The sequence below is a fragment of the Colias philodice genome, chromosome 5 (assembly GCF_061535455.1).
Source record: "Colias philodice isolate Cphi_HAF_F1 chromosome 5, ilColPhil1 Martin Lab GWU primary, whole genome shotgun sequence".
In the NCBI taxonomy this organism is placed as follows: Eukaryota; Metazoa; Arthropoda; class Insecta; order Lepidoptera; family Pieridae; genus Colias; species Colias philodice.
In genome coordinates, this window is record NC_143090.1 from 624932 (window position 1) to 640147 (window position 15216).

The window sequence follows — 15216 nt, forward strand, 5'->3', positions numbered from 1 at the left end:
TAAAAAAGCGACACTTGTTTATGAAGGGTGCAACGCGCCAGGCCGCCGGGAGCCGGTCCGTGGGCGTAACAATACAGTTAAACAAAACTTCACTTGTATATCTATTAGCTGGAAAAATATAGACTAATTTACAAGTTTTTAAGAAGCTGTGATGGTTCTAGGTCATACTACACATGTAGTGGTGTGGTAGGCCCTTTAGGGTCTCGTTAGGATTATATCCAAGTATTTTTTTTTTTACATAACATACCTAATTTTATTATCTATTTCAAAAAAATTGATAATGTAGCGATCGTTTTTGCTTCTTTGAGGAAAACAAACATAGGCATCGAGGGCAGCAAACAGCATAGGCAGTCGAATCCAAAGGTTTGAAAACATCGGGTAGCCCTGTTATTTTTTGTAATAAAATTAGCCTGTTAATAATTATGACATATTAAGCTAACTACCAAGTTGCCTCAAAATCGACACAGCTGCTTCAGACATTTTTACAAGTGGTAGTATTTTTTTAATAATTCTTATTTCGTCTTAAAAAGAACAATGTAAATATTTATGATAGATACGAAAAAGGCGTACATAAAACCTTTTCGGTCAACCCAAACAGACCATATAATTTTATTTTTCGTTTTGGTACTAGGCGCCAATAAATACTAGGCGTCTATTGGTCGTAGGTGCGTTGGCGCCAAAAGTCATTTGGAATGACCCATAACCTTATCTACCACTATTTTTAACTATAATCAACATAGTTTTATGAATGAGTCGCCTTATATTATGATGCTATTGTATCAGAGGTCATAAAATATATGTGTATAAAAACCTCGAATATATTTTTGTAAATTTATCAATTTAAGTATTGCTATAATGTATTTTATTGGGGGGATTATGTAGTTTTTGTTGTTATGTATAACAATTTATTAAAAATATTCGCACATAGCGCCATCTAGTCGCGAGCGGAATAATCTTTTAAAATAGGAATTATTTGCTAGATAGACGATTGAGAGCTCAGATTGAGAGACATTTTTTGCATACTGAAATATAAATGGGCAATGTGTTATGATGTGCGGTGACTTGTACTCATGCAATAGATAACATAAAAAAGAAGTAGATGAGAAAATATATACAGTGGAAAGATTTTGAAATCTGACTCTATGTAAAACTGAATTTTTTAAAATTGTTCTTAAAACACTTCTCATTCAATTTTACTTTAGAATTATGGTACTGCCTATAGCCGAAATAAAGGCTTATTTTATTATGTTTTATAGCGAAGTTAAAACCAACAGGAAACATATTTTTTCTCACAATAACTGAATTACATAATATAGGTAGAGTCTAGAGGTAAGAGGCTAGAGCCATGTAAACAAAGTAAATTAATTAATGCCAATATGTACATCGTATAGTGATAACAGACGTCACTATGTTAATTTCTTTGCGGAGCTTCTTTGTTAAGCGATTCAATTATCATCTTATTGTAGTCTGAGTACAGCTTTATAGTATTGCAGTTGTAGATTCTTAGGCCGAAAATATAGCTTTTATAAAAAGAACTGATCTGTATCTATTGCACGCCTCATAAGCGAAGCGTTGAGGTGGGTAGGTACTACTGTCACTTCGCGCAAAACAATACATTGCACTTGTAAGATAATACATACACACACATATTAAGAAAAAACACTATTTTTAACGTTCATGATATTTTTGATGTCATTTTTGTTATTTAAACTAGTTAAAAAACAGTTTAAAAAAGTTCTGTCTTGGACGTCCGTGTGTCTGTATGTGCGGATCCTTTTTCTTGTTAACACGATAGCGACCGAAATACTTTACTAATCGAGTCTTTTTTTTTTCTCTTACGCTTGAGTATGCTCAGGAATAGAACCCTTTCATTTTTCAGGGTCTGATTCGATGTGGTTTAATTGTTATTAAATAAACAAAAATAATAATTAATAAATATTTATTAAAAAAAAATTATGAGGCGTGCACTTTTGGATTTTCCAAATTATATTTCATTTTGTTCTACAAGATTTTTTCTATATTTGCATGTCATAGCCTAAGATATGACCTTAGATTTTACCCAATTTTACCCTTTAGGAACTACCTACTATAGGTACTTAATTTAAAATTCTCGTTACATAGACACTTTTATATTCTAAAGGAAACTTTTTTTTACTTTTAACTAGATAAAAACATAGTTACATCATGAAGTATGAAGTCCACAGGCACCTCAGAGTGGGATAAGACGGCGCCTAGTGTCGGTGCCGGCAAGGCGCCGCAAGAGGCGAGCGGCGCCCTGCCGTCCGCGTGGACGGAAATAAGCGATAGACGTTCATATGTTATTTGTTATATTGTGCATTGTGTATTGATAAAATGTGTGTAAAATGTAATAGAAAATATTATATAGGGACAAAATAAAATGATAGGAATGGAGTAGGTGTAGGTGTTTTTTGGAAACGTTTGTTGAAGTAACTTAATCTTACACGTAATTATAGTACCTAATTACAGTAATTAGAAAGATATGTTTTTCATGAACGTTAATAGGTAGTGGATGTCAATTTCATGAGTTAGAGATTGTTGAATAATTTAAATTACTAAATGCTCACAAATACCAATAGATAATTGGATTTACCTATTAAAACATACCTAACTACGTAAATGATGATATAATTTATTGATTCCGCTGAAATTTATTCAAATAGGTAGGTATTATTTCTTAAAAAATCTTTAGGCGATACAAATTTTAACGCATCAACCGTTGCAGTTTTTTTACTTCGGTACCTACTATACCTAATTATATTTATTTTCTATACCTACTTACCTTTCCGCTCTACATCATTAAATAATCAAATTCATCTACAGCAGACAAAACATAATTATTTTGCACAAGCATTGAAACAATAGATCGCTGTCTCCCGTCCCTTGCCCCACACCCCCGAGGACCCCACTAATGATTGCCCATGATTTATTCGAGAGCTCATTTTTATTGCCGCCCGATTTCTGGCGTCGAGATGACAGCAAGGTGTTTGTTTGCCGACATGTTTCGGGACTAAAGTTCGTTATTGAAACAATACAAGCTTCCTACAATTAGTGTAAGTAAACTTATACCCACGTACATGCTTATATGGTTATTGTGTATTTACAAGATTCGCTCATTCGAGAGTAATATTTACCTCTATATATATTAGTATCGGACGCGATACCTATCGTAATATCGTAGTTCTATGATTAGAAATACTGTGCAACTTTACCGTATAGTTTCCCTGCCAAAATAAAATATGTTACATATGCGATATAAAAAAATGTCTATCTATCATTCATATTATAAAGCTGGAGAGTTTGTTTGTTTGAACGCGCTAATCTCAGGAACTACTGGTCCGATTAGAAAAATTATTTCGGTGTTAGATAGCCAATTTATCGAGGAAGGCTACAGGCTATATATCATCACGCTAAGACCAACAGGAGCGTAGCAATGCGGGTGAAACCGCGGAGCACAGCTAGTTGAATATATTTGTCAGTTTATCAATGTTACCTTATAACCTAAAGCTTCTAAAGGTCGAAGGCGGCCTACTCAAAGTGTTCGAGCTCTATCTCTGTTCATCCGATGTAAACGGTGAATACGAGTTTTCGTTTACACTAAAAGATCACCAAATAATTCTCTTGATCTAGCTCAGTATTCGTTTGATGTAAATCCACCCTAACAAGTAGGTACAAAGCGAATTTTTCAAGAACTTCTAAATGCCTGCACTGATTTTGATGATGTGCATTTAGGTACGATTCAACTAATTTAACAAAATACGTTATTCAAATATTACTTTATTGTATTTTTTTACGAATACGTAAAGTAGGTACGTAAAGACGGCAATCCAATATTTTCTTCATAAAAAACTGTCGTTTTTACATTACACGTAGTAACATAGTAACTCAATAGTAACTGTTACAACAATATCTCAGCACACATGAAGGCATTTGAACAGCGACAAGCGGGGGGCACAGTCAAGCACAGACTAAATGAGTTTGTGACTGTTGCCTCTAACTCATGTTTCAAAGAGTATAGTAGCGATGTCCTCTCTAGTACGTAGTACATAGTAACTCAATGCGTTTTTACCACCTTCTTGAACACTTAAAAACTGCAGTTAATATAGGGTATATAAATAAAACAAAACATATAGTAAATAATGCTTTATGCCAAAATCTTCGAGGGACACATCATACAACCCACAAGTGTTAATTCCAAATTAAGTACACGGTGGATTATAAATACAGAAAGTAAAAAGAGGTAGATTATATTTAGTTTATTTCACGAGTTTTGAAAAACATTACACAAAAATTTATAAAAAGAATGTGTGCGTGTACTAGTGTACACACGTAAGAAGTAAAACTTCTTTATGACCTTATTTTTCAAAAAATAATTTACTATAATATGCAACTTTACAGAAATACGTCGAATCACGCGTGGTAGGGATAAGAAAAATGGCGCGTAACGGAAAAATGTCACGCGTAACGAAAAAATGTTACACAAATTTTTTTCCAACCCCGATAAAGAAGTTTTACTTCAAAAATCTAAACTATTTTGAAGTAATTACGAATATCCAGTATTTTTCTTTAAAATTATTTCCACTTTAGATTTTATATTTAATAACATGGCCCCTTACAACATTTTTAATAACTACAACTACATTGTATATTCCTTCAGGGAAATATCATAGAAGTGAAAGAGATAGGGCACTGCTAAAATTAACTAAAGCCTTATATACAATTGTACATAATAATATTATATGATAAATAATTATTCAATTAACAATACCCACAATATAAATTTATAAAGAATAGAAAAAATTCGATCACTCAGCGGAACTCGAACCCGCATCCTTTCGCACCATTCCGGGGCGGATGCCTGACCAACTCCGCCACTCGTGACCCAAAATAATGAGTCAGAAAACCAAAATATCAATTTGAATATCCACAATATTCGAAATTACTTCAAAACAATTTTGCTTCACAAACATGAATATAATGTAGTTATTTACTAGTAAAACTGTGAAATATCTTAAAAATATTAATACCATTCGGTTTCATTCTATTATTCATACTACATTAAGCATATAAAATATATATTTTTTTATATAATGTTTTTCAAAAGCTCTCCAAAGAAACATTATGGCAGTTGAACAAAAAAAACTGTAAAAATATATTTCCAATGAAATGAAATCCAGAATCAACATAATATTGTACTTTCATGATATTTAATGAAATACAATATAAAATCAACTAAAACTAAAATTTATTGCTTTGACAAACAAACTGGTTAAATAAATGCAAAAGTTTTTTTTTATTTTTTCGACAAATTTTAAAAATAAATCCGTTTGCCTCATTTAAATGTATGTAATCATTTAATTATACAATTGTTTTGGCAAAAAATACCTTTTTTATCATCAGAAATGGTCCAGCCGTTTACCATCTACATATTTAAACATACTAACAAAAAAAACTTTCGCATTCACATCATCAACGTGGGTAAACATATAAACATATTATTTCATTGTACCTTACTATATGTATTTGAATTTATATAAAATTTAATTTACTATCGTTTGTCAAAGCGACATTTCAACGAGTATATTTTTAACCAGTTTCACGACTTGCTGACAAAGTTTTTGATAGCTTACACATTTATGATAAAATGGAAAATGTATGGAAATATACGCCTTCTTCACAATGGGCAGCGTTGGCCCAACAAATGATGGTCGATGTTATCCGCCATTACGGCGATTACGAATAAGAATAAACAATAAACATCTACAATGGCGGCCAATCATAGACATTTAGGGCCTCTACACGTTTAAATTTTATAAGTAGCAATTACATATTTTAATTTCAATTAATGATACATGTAAATACTAACATAGTTTGGGAATCATGTTACTACATAATAAAAATGAGTCTTTATAGTTGCTCGAATAAATCCACGAATTATTAAACACTCGGGGACTGCCGCCGTAAAGCTATTGCATGTTATGCCTTCAAGCCACACCTCCGCCCGTCGGAGTGGGGAGCGTGAGGTTTTTTCGTTACGGAATTTCTGGATTCGGTCCCCGCGCTCAAGGCCCGCGATAGAAGCTATGCAATAGCTTAAAATTATTTTTACTATCGTCATTGCCTCGACTAACTGCCCATTGTGAAAAGGGCCCATTACCCATTTCTTCTATTCTCCATTTTATCTGACAGATAGCTATTCAGAACTTATCCAGCAGGTGTGAAACCGGGTGTTATTTAAATGTGTATTTATCAGTAGGCTCGGAAGTTTCTATTGGATTTGAAAGCTCCGCCGCCGGTTGGCGAAGAGTTGAGAAATAGCTCGATATACCTGTGCTCCATGTTGTTTTTGTCCCGTCGCATTGCCTGCAATATTAACAAATATAAATAATTTGGAAAATCCAAAAGTGCACGCCTCAAAATTTTTTTTAATAAATATTTATTAATTATTATTTTTGTTTATTTAATAACAATTAAACCACATCGAATCAGACCCTGAAAAATGAAAGGGTTCTATTCCTGAGCATACTCAAGCGTAAGAGAAAAAAAAAGACTCGATTAGTAAAGTATTTCGGTCGCTATCGTGTTAACAAGAAAAAGGATCCGCACATACAGACACACGGACGTCCAAGACAGAACTTTTTTAAACTGTTTTTTAACTAGTTTAAATAACAAAAATGACATCAAAAATATCATGAACGTTAAAAATAGTGTTTTTTCTTAATATGTGTGTGTATGTATTATCTTACAAGTGCAATGTATGATACATAAAGACATTTTAAGTTTGAAAAATCAGATGTTTTGCGCGAAGTGACAGTAGTACCCACCTCAACGCTTCGCTTATGAGGCGTGCAATATTAAAAAAGACGGGTTGCACTCCGGGAGTGCCGGCAGAAGTGAAAACTTGATTATTAGAGCATTGAGCATGTTTGATACTTTGGAATGGTATCCGTCTTACGCTTTTTCGATCAGGTCACGTGTCCTGACGCGAGTTTAAGATTTTATACCCATTACAGAAAAAGTGCTCAACGCCGCTAAAGAAGTTTTCACTTCAAAAAAGAGCGTGTGTGCCGAGCACACGTGTCAGAAGTGAAACTTCTTTGGCAAGATTCAAAGATACCAAAGACGCAACCTTGAAATTTTACTCTCAACGCGCCTAAAGAAGTTTCACTTCAAAAGAGATCATGACTCATAAAATAATTTGAACATACGTGTTAAGATCTATATAGGATTCCAATTTCATTGTTATCATAATAATATGTTCATTTATTGTATGATAGATTGTTTATTAATTATAATATAATCAATCAATTTATCTATTAAAATAAGGGCCGATTTTTCAATGCTTAGATAAAACTTATCCGTCCAATAAAGTATTACACGATAATATTAAAATGTCACGTAAACTGTCAAATACGGGCAATTAGAATATGTTTTTTAAAATGGTAGTTTTATACTTTATTCGACGAATAAGTTTTATCCAAGCATTGAAAAATCCGCCCTAAGAGGGTCTAAAATATTGTGTAAAACAAAAATATACCCGCATAGCATCATCATGGCATTCAAATTCCACGTCTGCTTCACCAGAGGGCCGTCCACTGTTGTCGTACAGGATCGTAATGTTCACGGGACGAATTGGTTTGAAGAACTGCACAAAATTGTGTTAAATTAGTAATAATAAAGTTACATGTATTCATTTAGAATAAGCAAGAATATAATAATAATGCAGTCATGGGCAGGCTGCGGCTGGTGTCCCATAACACATTAAAACTCTCAAAAGGGCCTCTGCGTGTTGGATCCGTGTCCCCACGTAAGCCTTCCAAAAGACCGGGTGCCTTCCTTATGATGGTACCCGAGAATTATGGAGATGAGAAACATATTAATAATACTATAGTATATCTCACATAAGCAATATCCTGCGGCGTGGCCTTAAACGGCAGTCCCCTCATGTGTACACAGTGCATGCCGCTGTTGCGGCGCATGCCACCACGCGCTGCGCTGAATCCTGCACCTATACACAAAAGAAAATATTAATAAATCATGTGGTTAAATGTGATTTAGAGTAAAATATTAAGTAAATACATATTAGATGAAATACAGAGAAATTAATATATTAGAGGAAATATGTATCTATAAAAAAATTAACGTAAAGTATAGTAAAATCTTAATGGAGTAATTTTGGTAAATCAAAAATGTGTTATAAAGCATTTTGCTACAAATTTTACTTCAAAATATAGATTAACAATCTGTTTATCCTCATGCTATATTCTATTATGATTATAAATATAAAATAATCAATAAATCTCAGTATGTATATCATATTCAATTCTCATCCATGATTTTACATCTTTTTTTTTAAGTCAAATTTCTTTGGGCGCGTTGAGAGTAAAATTTCAAGGTGACGTCATGGCAAATACCGTCAGGCGACGATTTTGGTATCTTTGAATCTTGCCAAAGAAGTTTCACTTCTGACACGTGTGCTCGGCACACACGCTCTTTTTTAATTACTTAATTTATATACATTTTTGAAGAATGGAAAAAATGTAATTTATTTTAATTATTTTCTAATAGATAAAAAAAATCACAAACCCTCACCCCTCCCAAAGGAGCTCCTGCCCCTTGCCCCGAAGCGTCCCGCGAACCGATCGTTCCGGTCGTAGGGGGTGGGGCGAGTCCCCCGCGGGCGGGCCCCGCCGTCCCCGCGGGACGCATACGCTCGCACTTCGTCCGGGGAACTTAGGAACACTTCTATGTACCTGTAAATGTTTAAAAACGTGGTCAGAATAAGATTTTTGAAGTGAAAACTTCTTTAGCGGCGTTGAGCACTTTTTCTGTAATGGGTATAAAATCTTAAACTCGCGTCAGGACACGTGACCTGATCGAAAAAGCGTAAGACGGATACCATTCCAAAATATCAAACATGCTCAACGTTAATAATCAAGTTTTCACTTCTGCCGGCACTCCCGGAGTGCAACCCGTCTTTTTTTATAAAATAGTGTCTGTAAGGATTTGGTAAAGGTATTTTATAAGTTTTAAGGAATGTACTGGAAGTTTGAGCCGCGTATGCACCTCGGAGAACTTAGGAATATTTCTATGTACCTATAATGGTTTGAATAAGTTGTCGGAATGTATTTTTGTATTGAAAATGGTGGTCAAAAGTTTTTGTACTGGAAATGGTATGGTTTCTTGGACATTTAGGTATAGTATGAAAGTTTTGGTTAGGATGTTTTAAGGTATGTGGATACTTGGATAGTGACAATAAACCTCGTTTAGCTTAGGAACACTTCTATATACCTGTAATAGTGTCAAAACATGATTTTTTAAATAAAAGAGTCTGGAAAAGGTATAAAAATATAGATTATCGGTTTTGGTAAAGGTATGTTTAGAAATGTCAATTTGGAAGTTTTACGGCACGTAGATAGAGCTAAAAGTCGCGGAAGGCGCGTACGTGACAAAGATGTGAGATTTTGATCATCTATTCGTTATATTAAAATAAATACAACGCATCTGGAAAGTGTACAGAAAATGGTTTATGTTTAAGTATTATGGTTTCGGTGGGTATAAGGTATAAGGGAAATATCTTGAAAGGGTAATATAATTTCTTGCCAAGGATATATGGAACTATGGATACAGTGTTTGGAAATAATATTCTTTTTGTTAAAATACAAGAAATGATGTCAATAATGAATATTAAAATTGATAAAAAAATTTAAAGAGTAAGCACGGATTGTAGATTGTATAAAAAAAAGTAGTGTTTTAACATAAATGAGCACTATGTATGATATGTGTGTAATACGTTCTTCGTTAACATTTTGGAAACATTGAAACATGATAAGTCCCTCATCGAATCGAATCTTTGGACGTATCGGTAAAAAAATAGCGTAAATCAAAGAAAAAGGGAATATACGCTTCCTACGAACTACGTTATCTTTGATTTGGAAATATTTTTATAAAAAATTACGTCAAATATTGTACCAAAATGTATCATCTGAATTTTTTCCATATTGTACAACAAAGTACTGCGGAAATTATATTATTTTCCACTTAAATCAGCCAGTTAGTGCCTACAAATGTTGTAAAAAGTAGAAAAATAATGTGTATCATGAAGGGAAAGAATAAAAATAACCGCCACAAAAAAAAAAGAATGACATTTTTTTTTTCAACACCCAAAGCCATTGTTCCTTTTTTTGAAATACCACAGATTACGCAAAACTTTTCCCGCCTCTTCGTCTTCCCTCTTCAGTTTCCCGCCGCTCCCCCACGTCCCACCTCCCCGCTCCCCTCGCCTGACAACTCAACATCCAATCACGTGTGCATTTCACAAACGCGACCATAGATAATAGAACATTGTGATCACGGTGTGACGTAAAAAAAAATTAGATGAATTCGCAATTATTATATCTATAATTAACTTAAAAAATAACATGCACTTTTAATAATTCAAGATATTCTATGGTTTAATATAGAAAATACTAGACTAGTAAACTAGTATGTAGTTTGACAAAAGACGAAAGATTTAGGACTAAAGAAAAAAAAACAAAAAACGCATATGATTAAATAATCTATCTATAGTTACTGAACTAACTTTTAATGATAACCAAATTACAATACTTAAAATAGTAATGTATTTTTTCATCTTTATAAGGATTCTAAAATAATTAGACAACTTATAGCTAAAGCTATAAATAGGTTGAGTACCAAAATAAAATGAAAATACATATTGATATAATATTAGTAAGATAATTCCTTATCAAGAAGCGTGCCATTTTAATTTGAACTCTAACAAAATAACAGTAAAGAACAAAATACATTCACAACATGATCACAAGTTTAGGTCAGCGTTTTTGAAGTGCAATATTAAGCCCTTATTTAACTATAATTATCCCAAAAGTTATCTTATTGTAATCTCAATAAGGTGGAATTTATGATTTATAGATTTTTTTAGAATATGAATTGTATAATTTGCAGTTTTATTCATTTTTATAATTCTTCTATAAATCATATACATCCAAAATGAAGAGGTCCCTTATCCCTCTACACCAAATAACTGAATATTCTTTGCGGATATTAGGAAATGTTGTTCATCTAATCACCTACACCTTTATTGTATGAAATTTATTAAAAACTAATATTAAAAAATACTATTTAGGAGTGCCTCTTACATGGATAACCTGTGTCTATCATACTCTCTATTCCTAACAAAAAATAAATAAATATGTCACTTAATGTTGAAATTAAAAGAAATAATTAATTGATGTATTAAAAACTATACATAGATAAAATACTTTATAAACTAATTCATGGTGAAACCTCTTTACACAACCAGTATCCCAAACGCATCTCATTTCAAACCAAAAAATAACAAAAAAAAATTTTTTTTACAAAATCTCATCAAAATCAGCCAAGAGGTTTCACACAACGACAGAACCAAATATCCGCAAAGCCGATACAAATTCCCCCCACCTGTGTCCTATTTTCTCCCTGTCCCTGCTGAGAGCGTCTTGCGCGCCCGTTTTGTCAACGAAGTATACATACGCCTCGCCCGAGGCCCGCCCCGTGTGGTCCGATAGCAAGTGCACCCCCTCGGGGGCCACTTCCAGCCCTGCCCGCCCGATAAATAGTGTTTTGAATGTACCCATATGCGGAGCCAGAATAACTATACTATTTGCTAGGTTGTGATAACTGACACTATTTATTATTTCTATCTATGCATTTGATATTTAGCATTATAGCATTCAAATGCTTTATAAATATTAATTTTTAAAGAATAGATAAAATTCAATCACGAGGCAGGATTTGATTTAGGCGGATGACACAAGTTCAAATAATGTCATGTGATCTAATTTTTCAATTCTTTAAAAATGTATATTTCTATGTTTTAAACTATTGAGGATGTTCAGTTTAAAACTATAGCTATTGTAAGTGTTATGAAAATGAAATAAAATGTGATATTTATCTATTTTATTTTAATGGAAATTAAGGGATTTTTTCACAGTTACTGTAGACTAATTGCTATTGAATACAGTACAAAGTGTGGTAGTTATTTTGGCTCAAATTAAAATAGTATGACAACAAACCTATACAGTTTGAATAAAATTAATAACATGAACAATATATAATTTAAAACTTAAATCTGTTATATTATTATAATGAACACAAAAATGCAGGTAAAATATTTAGAAATCTCATTTTTTTTAATATTGCATTTCCACTATAGTCATATTTTAATAAAATATTACAAGTACAGATAAAATACAAAAACTTACCATCAAAGAATTGAATAATTTCCTCTTTAGAACAACCAAAGGGCAAACCCCTGAGCTTGACGACACCCATATCATCATTAATATTGGGAAGCGATTCAAAACCATTTTCAGTCTGTTTCATGGCATTCAGCGCCCACTCCATGTCTTGGTGGTCAGTAGAGAAGACTGTAAAATAATAAATGATATAATAATATCACTACATAGTATAAAACAGTCGCTTTTTCTGTCCCTATGTCCCTATATATGCTTAAATCTTTAAAACTACGCAAGGGATTTTGATGGGGTTTTTTGTAATAGATAGAGTGATTCAAGAGGAAGGTTTTGGTATATAATTTATTAGGTTTTAGACAAAGCGGACGAAGCCGCGGGCGGAAAGCTAGTAGTGTTATAAATTAATTCCCAACTGGCAATCCAAGCCGAGTGGGTGGTTATAAAAATGAGCTGAACAGCGTATTTGATACACTTTCTGTTGGGCTCTTCTTCTCTGGTTTGCGTTTAGTTGTGTTAATTATTATTTTGAGTCAATTATTATTTTATTGTTGAAGGTAGAGGTAGACATATAAAATCATTTTGTAAGGAATAAAACCTTTCTACGTTGAATTTAAAATCCCTAAGAATAGATAACAAAACATTGAATCACATTATTGTTTTACTTGTAAGCATTGCAAACATGTTGAATTCTATGTAATATAACAGGAATACAATTGTATTTATCATTACACAACATCATTATATTGTAACTGGCTCTATGTAACTTAATTTGATTAAAGTAAAAACCAACCTTCAATGTATCTCTTGCCCATGTTTTCTTTGTCTTTCTTTAATGCTTCTTCTACGTCTGCTTGGCTTACAACCTCTACGAAACATTCTCCAGAGGGTCGGCCGGGCCGCACTTCGGTTAAATGAACGCCTGTAATTCAAGTCTTAGGATCAGAGAGAAGTTCGATGAAAATGTTCTATGTTTTGGGTATTCAGAATTAAATTATAAATAGAAATACCTTCTTTATTATTCAAAACGTTGACGCCACTCAAAAAATCGAGAACATCTTCAACGGTGGTGGAGAAAGGCAAACCACGCAGTTTGATAATGTGGCCTCCGTCGCCCGAACCCAACATTATTACGGTTATTAGAAATGTATATCACAGTAAATTAAGTTCTCAGTAGTGTTTAAAGGAATTCACAAAGTTTATATCCAACTAGGATGTACTATAATTTTCACATTAAAAATAGACGCTTCGATTTCTTTTGCGGCGTCGTTCTTGATTAATTGACGTTTAATTTTTATTTTTTATGCACACCACTGACCACAGAGTATACACACAGCACAGAACTAGGGAAGTGAACATTGTCGATTTTTTATAATCGATTTCATTAATAGGCATGACGACAGTATCCATAAATGATCGTATTAGTGTTTTTAAGGGAAAATGTACAATAAATAAATTCAATATAGTGACTTAGAAATCTTAAAACCATTAAGATTAATGAGATTATCAATAAAATAAAACATTGAAATTCTGCAGTTAGCCATTTTGACAAAAACACGCGTGACGTCATGCTTAAGTAAACAACTCGCATCAGATGTGTTTTGTTGTTATGAATATGTTGAGAATACGCATTTTTATTTATTTTCTATTGTTTCACGTATGCTTTATCGACTCAGAACAGAAATACAATTGCGAATTCACGAATACGTGGTTCGGGGTTCTCCGCACCAACTTTATACAATCATTTCTTATTATTTCTCGCTTGAAATAATTACTAACACATTTTTGAGCATTATTTTTATGTGGATTCATACTGCAATACTGCACACCACTCATAAACTTTGAAATTCGTTTCTATAACACAAATATTAAATAAAGACTTTTTTAATTTTCTTCGCAATGCGTACAAATAATTACGTATTTACCAAAGTTTGACGTCACGCCTACGCCATGACACCTGCGAGCTGTTTTAGCACAGATATTAAATATTTTTTGAAAAATGGCTTTAATCTTCGTTAAATTTAAGTATATTACCGAAATATAGGGTTTTTCTTGTATAGTAAACGTATACACACATTATGGAAGAGGATTTCAAAATCTTTCGTCATGCCTATGGTAAACATCGATTTTTAATAAATCGATTATAAGAATTACACAATTTAAATCGATTTTTGTAAATAGTGCTATCTGTGCGATGGATGACAAAATATGACACTAAAGTTGACAGACTAAAAATATTCATGAAATTAGATGGCAATTAAATTATTATAAAAAAAAATGTGTGCGTGTAGGTACTAGTGTACACACGTAAGAAGTGAAACTTCTTTATGACCTTATTTTTCAAAAAATAATTTACTATATGCAACTTTACAGAAATACGTCGAATCACGCGTGGTAGGGATAAGAAAAGATGGTGCGTAACGGAAAAATGTCACGCGTAACAAAATAATGTTACACCAAATTTTTTTCCAACTCCGTAAAGAAGTTTCACTTCAAAAAATTAATTCAAAAATTTCACATGTGAAAATTAATAAAAATTACAAATGAAAATTTTTAGAAGCATTTGTTTACTGTAATTAATTTGTGATAAAAAAATTTAAAATTTACTCCTGACAGCTAACTTCAGTATTATGAAAAAATTGGTACAGTGCGACACAAAAGAGATGAAAATAAATGAGGGCGCCACCGTCGCTCATATAGCAACACTGATACTGCGACGCAAGCGATCTTGATACTATAGAATAAAAATCCAAAAATCTATATATATGATCTAAAATAAATACCGCGATTTAAACCGTTATAATTGTTTCATTGTAGCAATAGTGTAAATTTAAGACAAAAATACATTATTTTAGTATTTTAATTGACCTACCTAGGTCAAATTTTACTTAAATGTATTTGGAATTAGTTATTTTATAAAAATCGGTCAAGTGCTTAGACTGCAGAG

General features: G+C 32.7%; 1 protein-coding gene and 1 long non-coding RNA gene across 3 annotated transcripts; both read right to left on the minus strand.

Annotated features, from left to right (window-relative positions):
- Nucleotides 1–4146: 4146 nt before the first annotated feature.
- Nucleotides 4147–14698, minus strand: LOC149488200 (uncharacterized). The gene is made up of 2 exons (XR_016315625.1): nucleotides 14602–14698; nucleotides 4147–4372 (listed from the first exon to the last, which is right to left on the minus strand). It is a non-coding gene; the product is annotated as an uncharacterized LOC149488200 (long non-coding RNA).
- On the minus strand, nucleotides 6205–13551 carry LOC149488201 (heterogeneous nuclear ribonucleoprotein F-like). Of its 2 annotated transcripts, none has more exons than XM_089695356.1 (8): nucleotides 13280–13551; nucleotides 13063–13191; nucleotides 12282–12446; nucleotides 11479–11617; nucleotides 8611–8771; nucleotides 7920–8026; nucleotides 7556–7663; nucleotides 6205–6381 (listed from the first exon to the last, which is right to left on the minus strand). In XM_089695356.1, exons 1-8 carry the CDS (start codon nucleotides 13395–13397, stop codon nucleotides 6268–6270), a joined length of 1041 nt encoding a protein of 346 aa, XP_089551482.1. In that variant the 5' UTR covers nucleotides 13398–13551; the 3' UTR covers nucleotides 6205–6267. The 2 variants fall into 2 exon arrangements, with proteins under 2 accessions (XP_089551482.1, XP_089551481.1); XM_089695355.1 differs by having other exon boundaries at nucleotides 8605–8771.
- Nucleotides 14699–15216: the final 518 nt, after the last annotated feature.

What these genes read in the sequence shown, in the direction of transcription:
- LOC149488201 (XM_089695355.1), bottom strand. Translation starts at nt 13,397, where the DNA reads ATGTTGGGTTCGGGCGACGGAGGCCACATTATCAAACTGCGTGGTTTG. An exon ending in GGGCAAGAGATACATTGAAG is followed by an intron (nt 12,447 to 13,062) that starts GTTGGTTTTTAC and finishes ATTATTTTACAG; the next exon opens with TCTTCTCTACTGACCACCAA. An exon ending in GCCATGATGATGCTATGCGG is followed by an intron (nt 6,382 to 7,555) that starts GTATATTTTTGT and finishes TTAATATTGCAG; the next exon opens with GCAATGCGACGGGACAAAAA.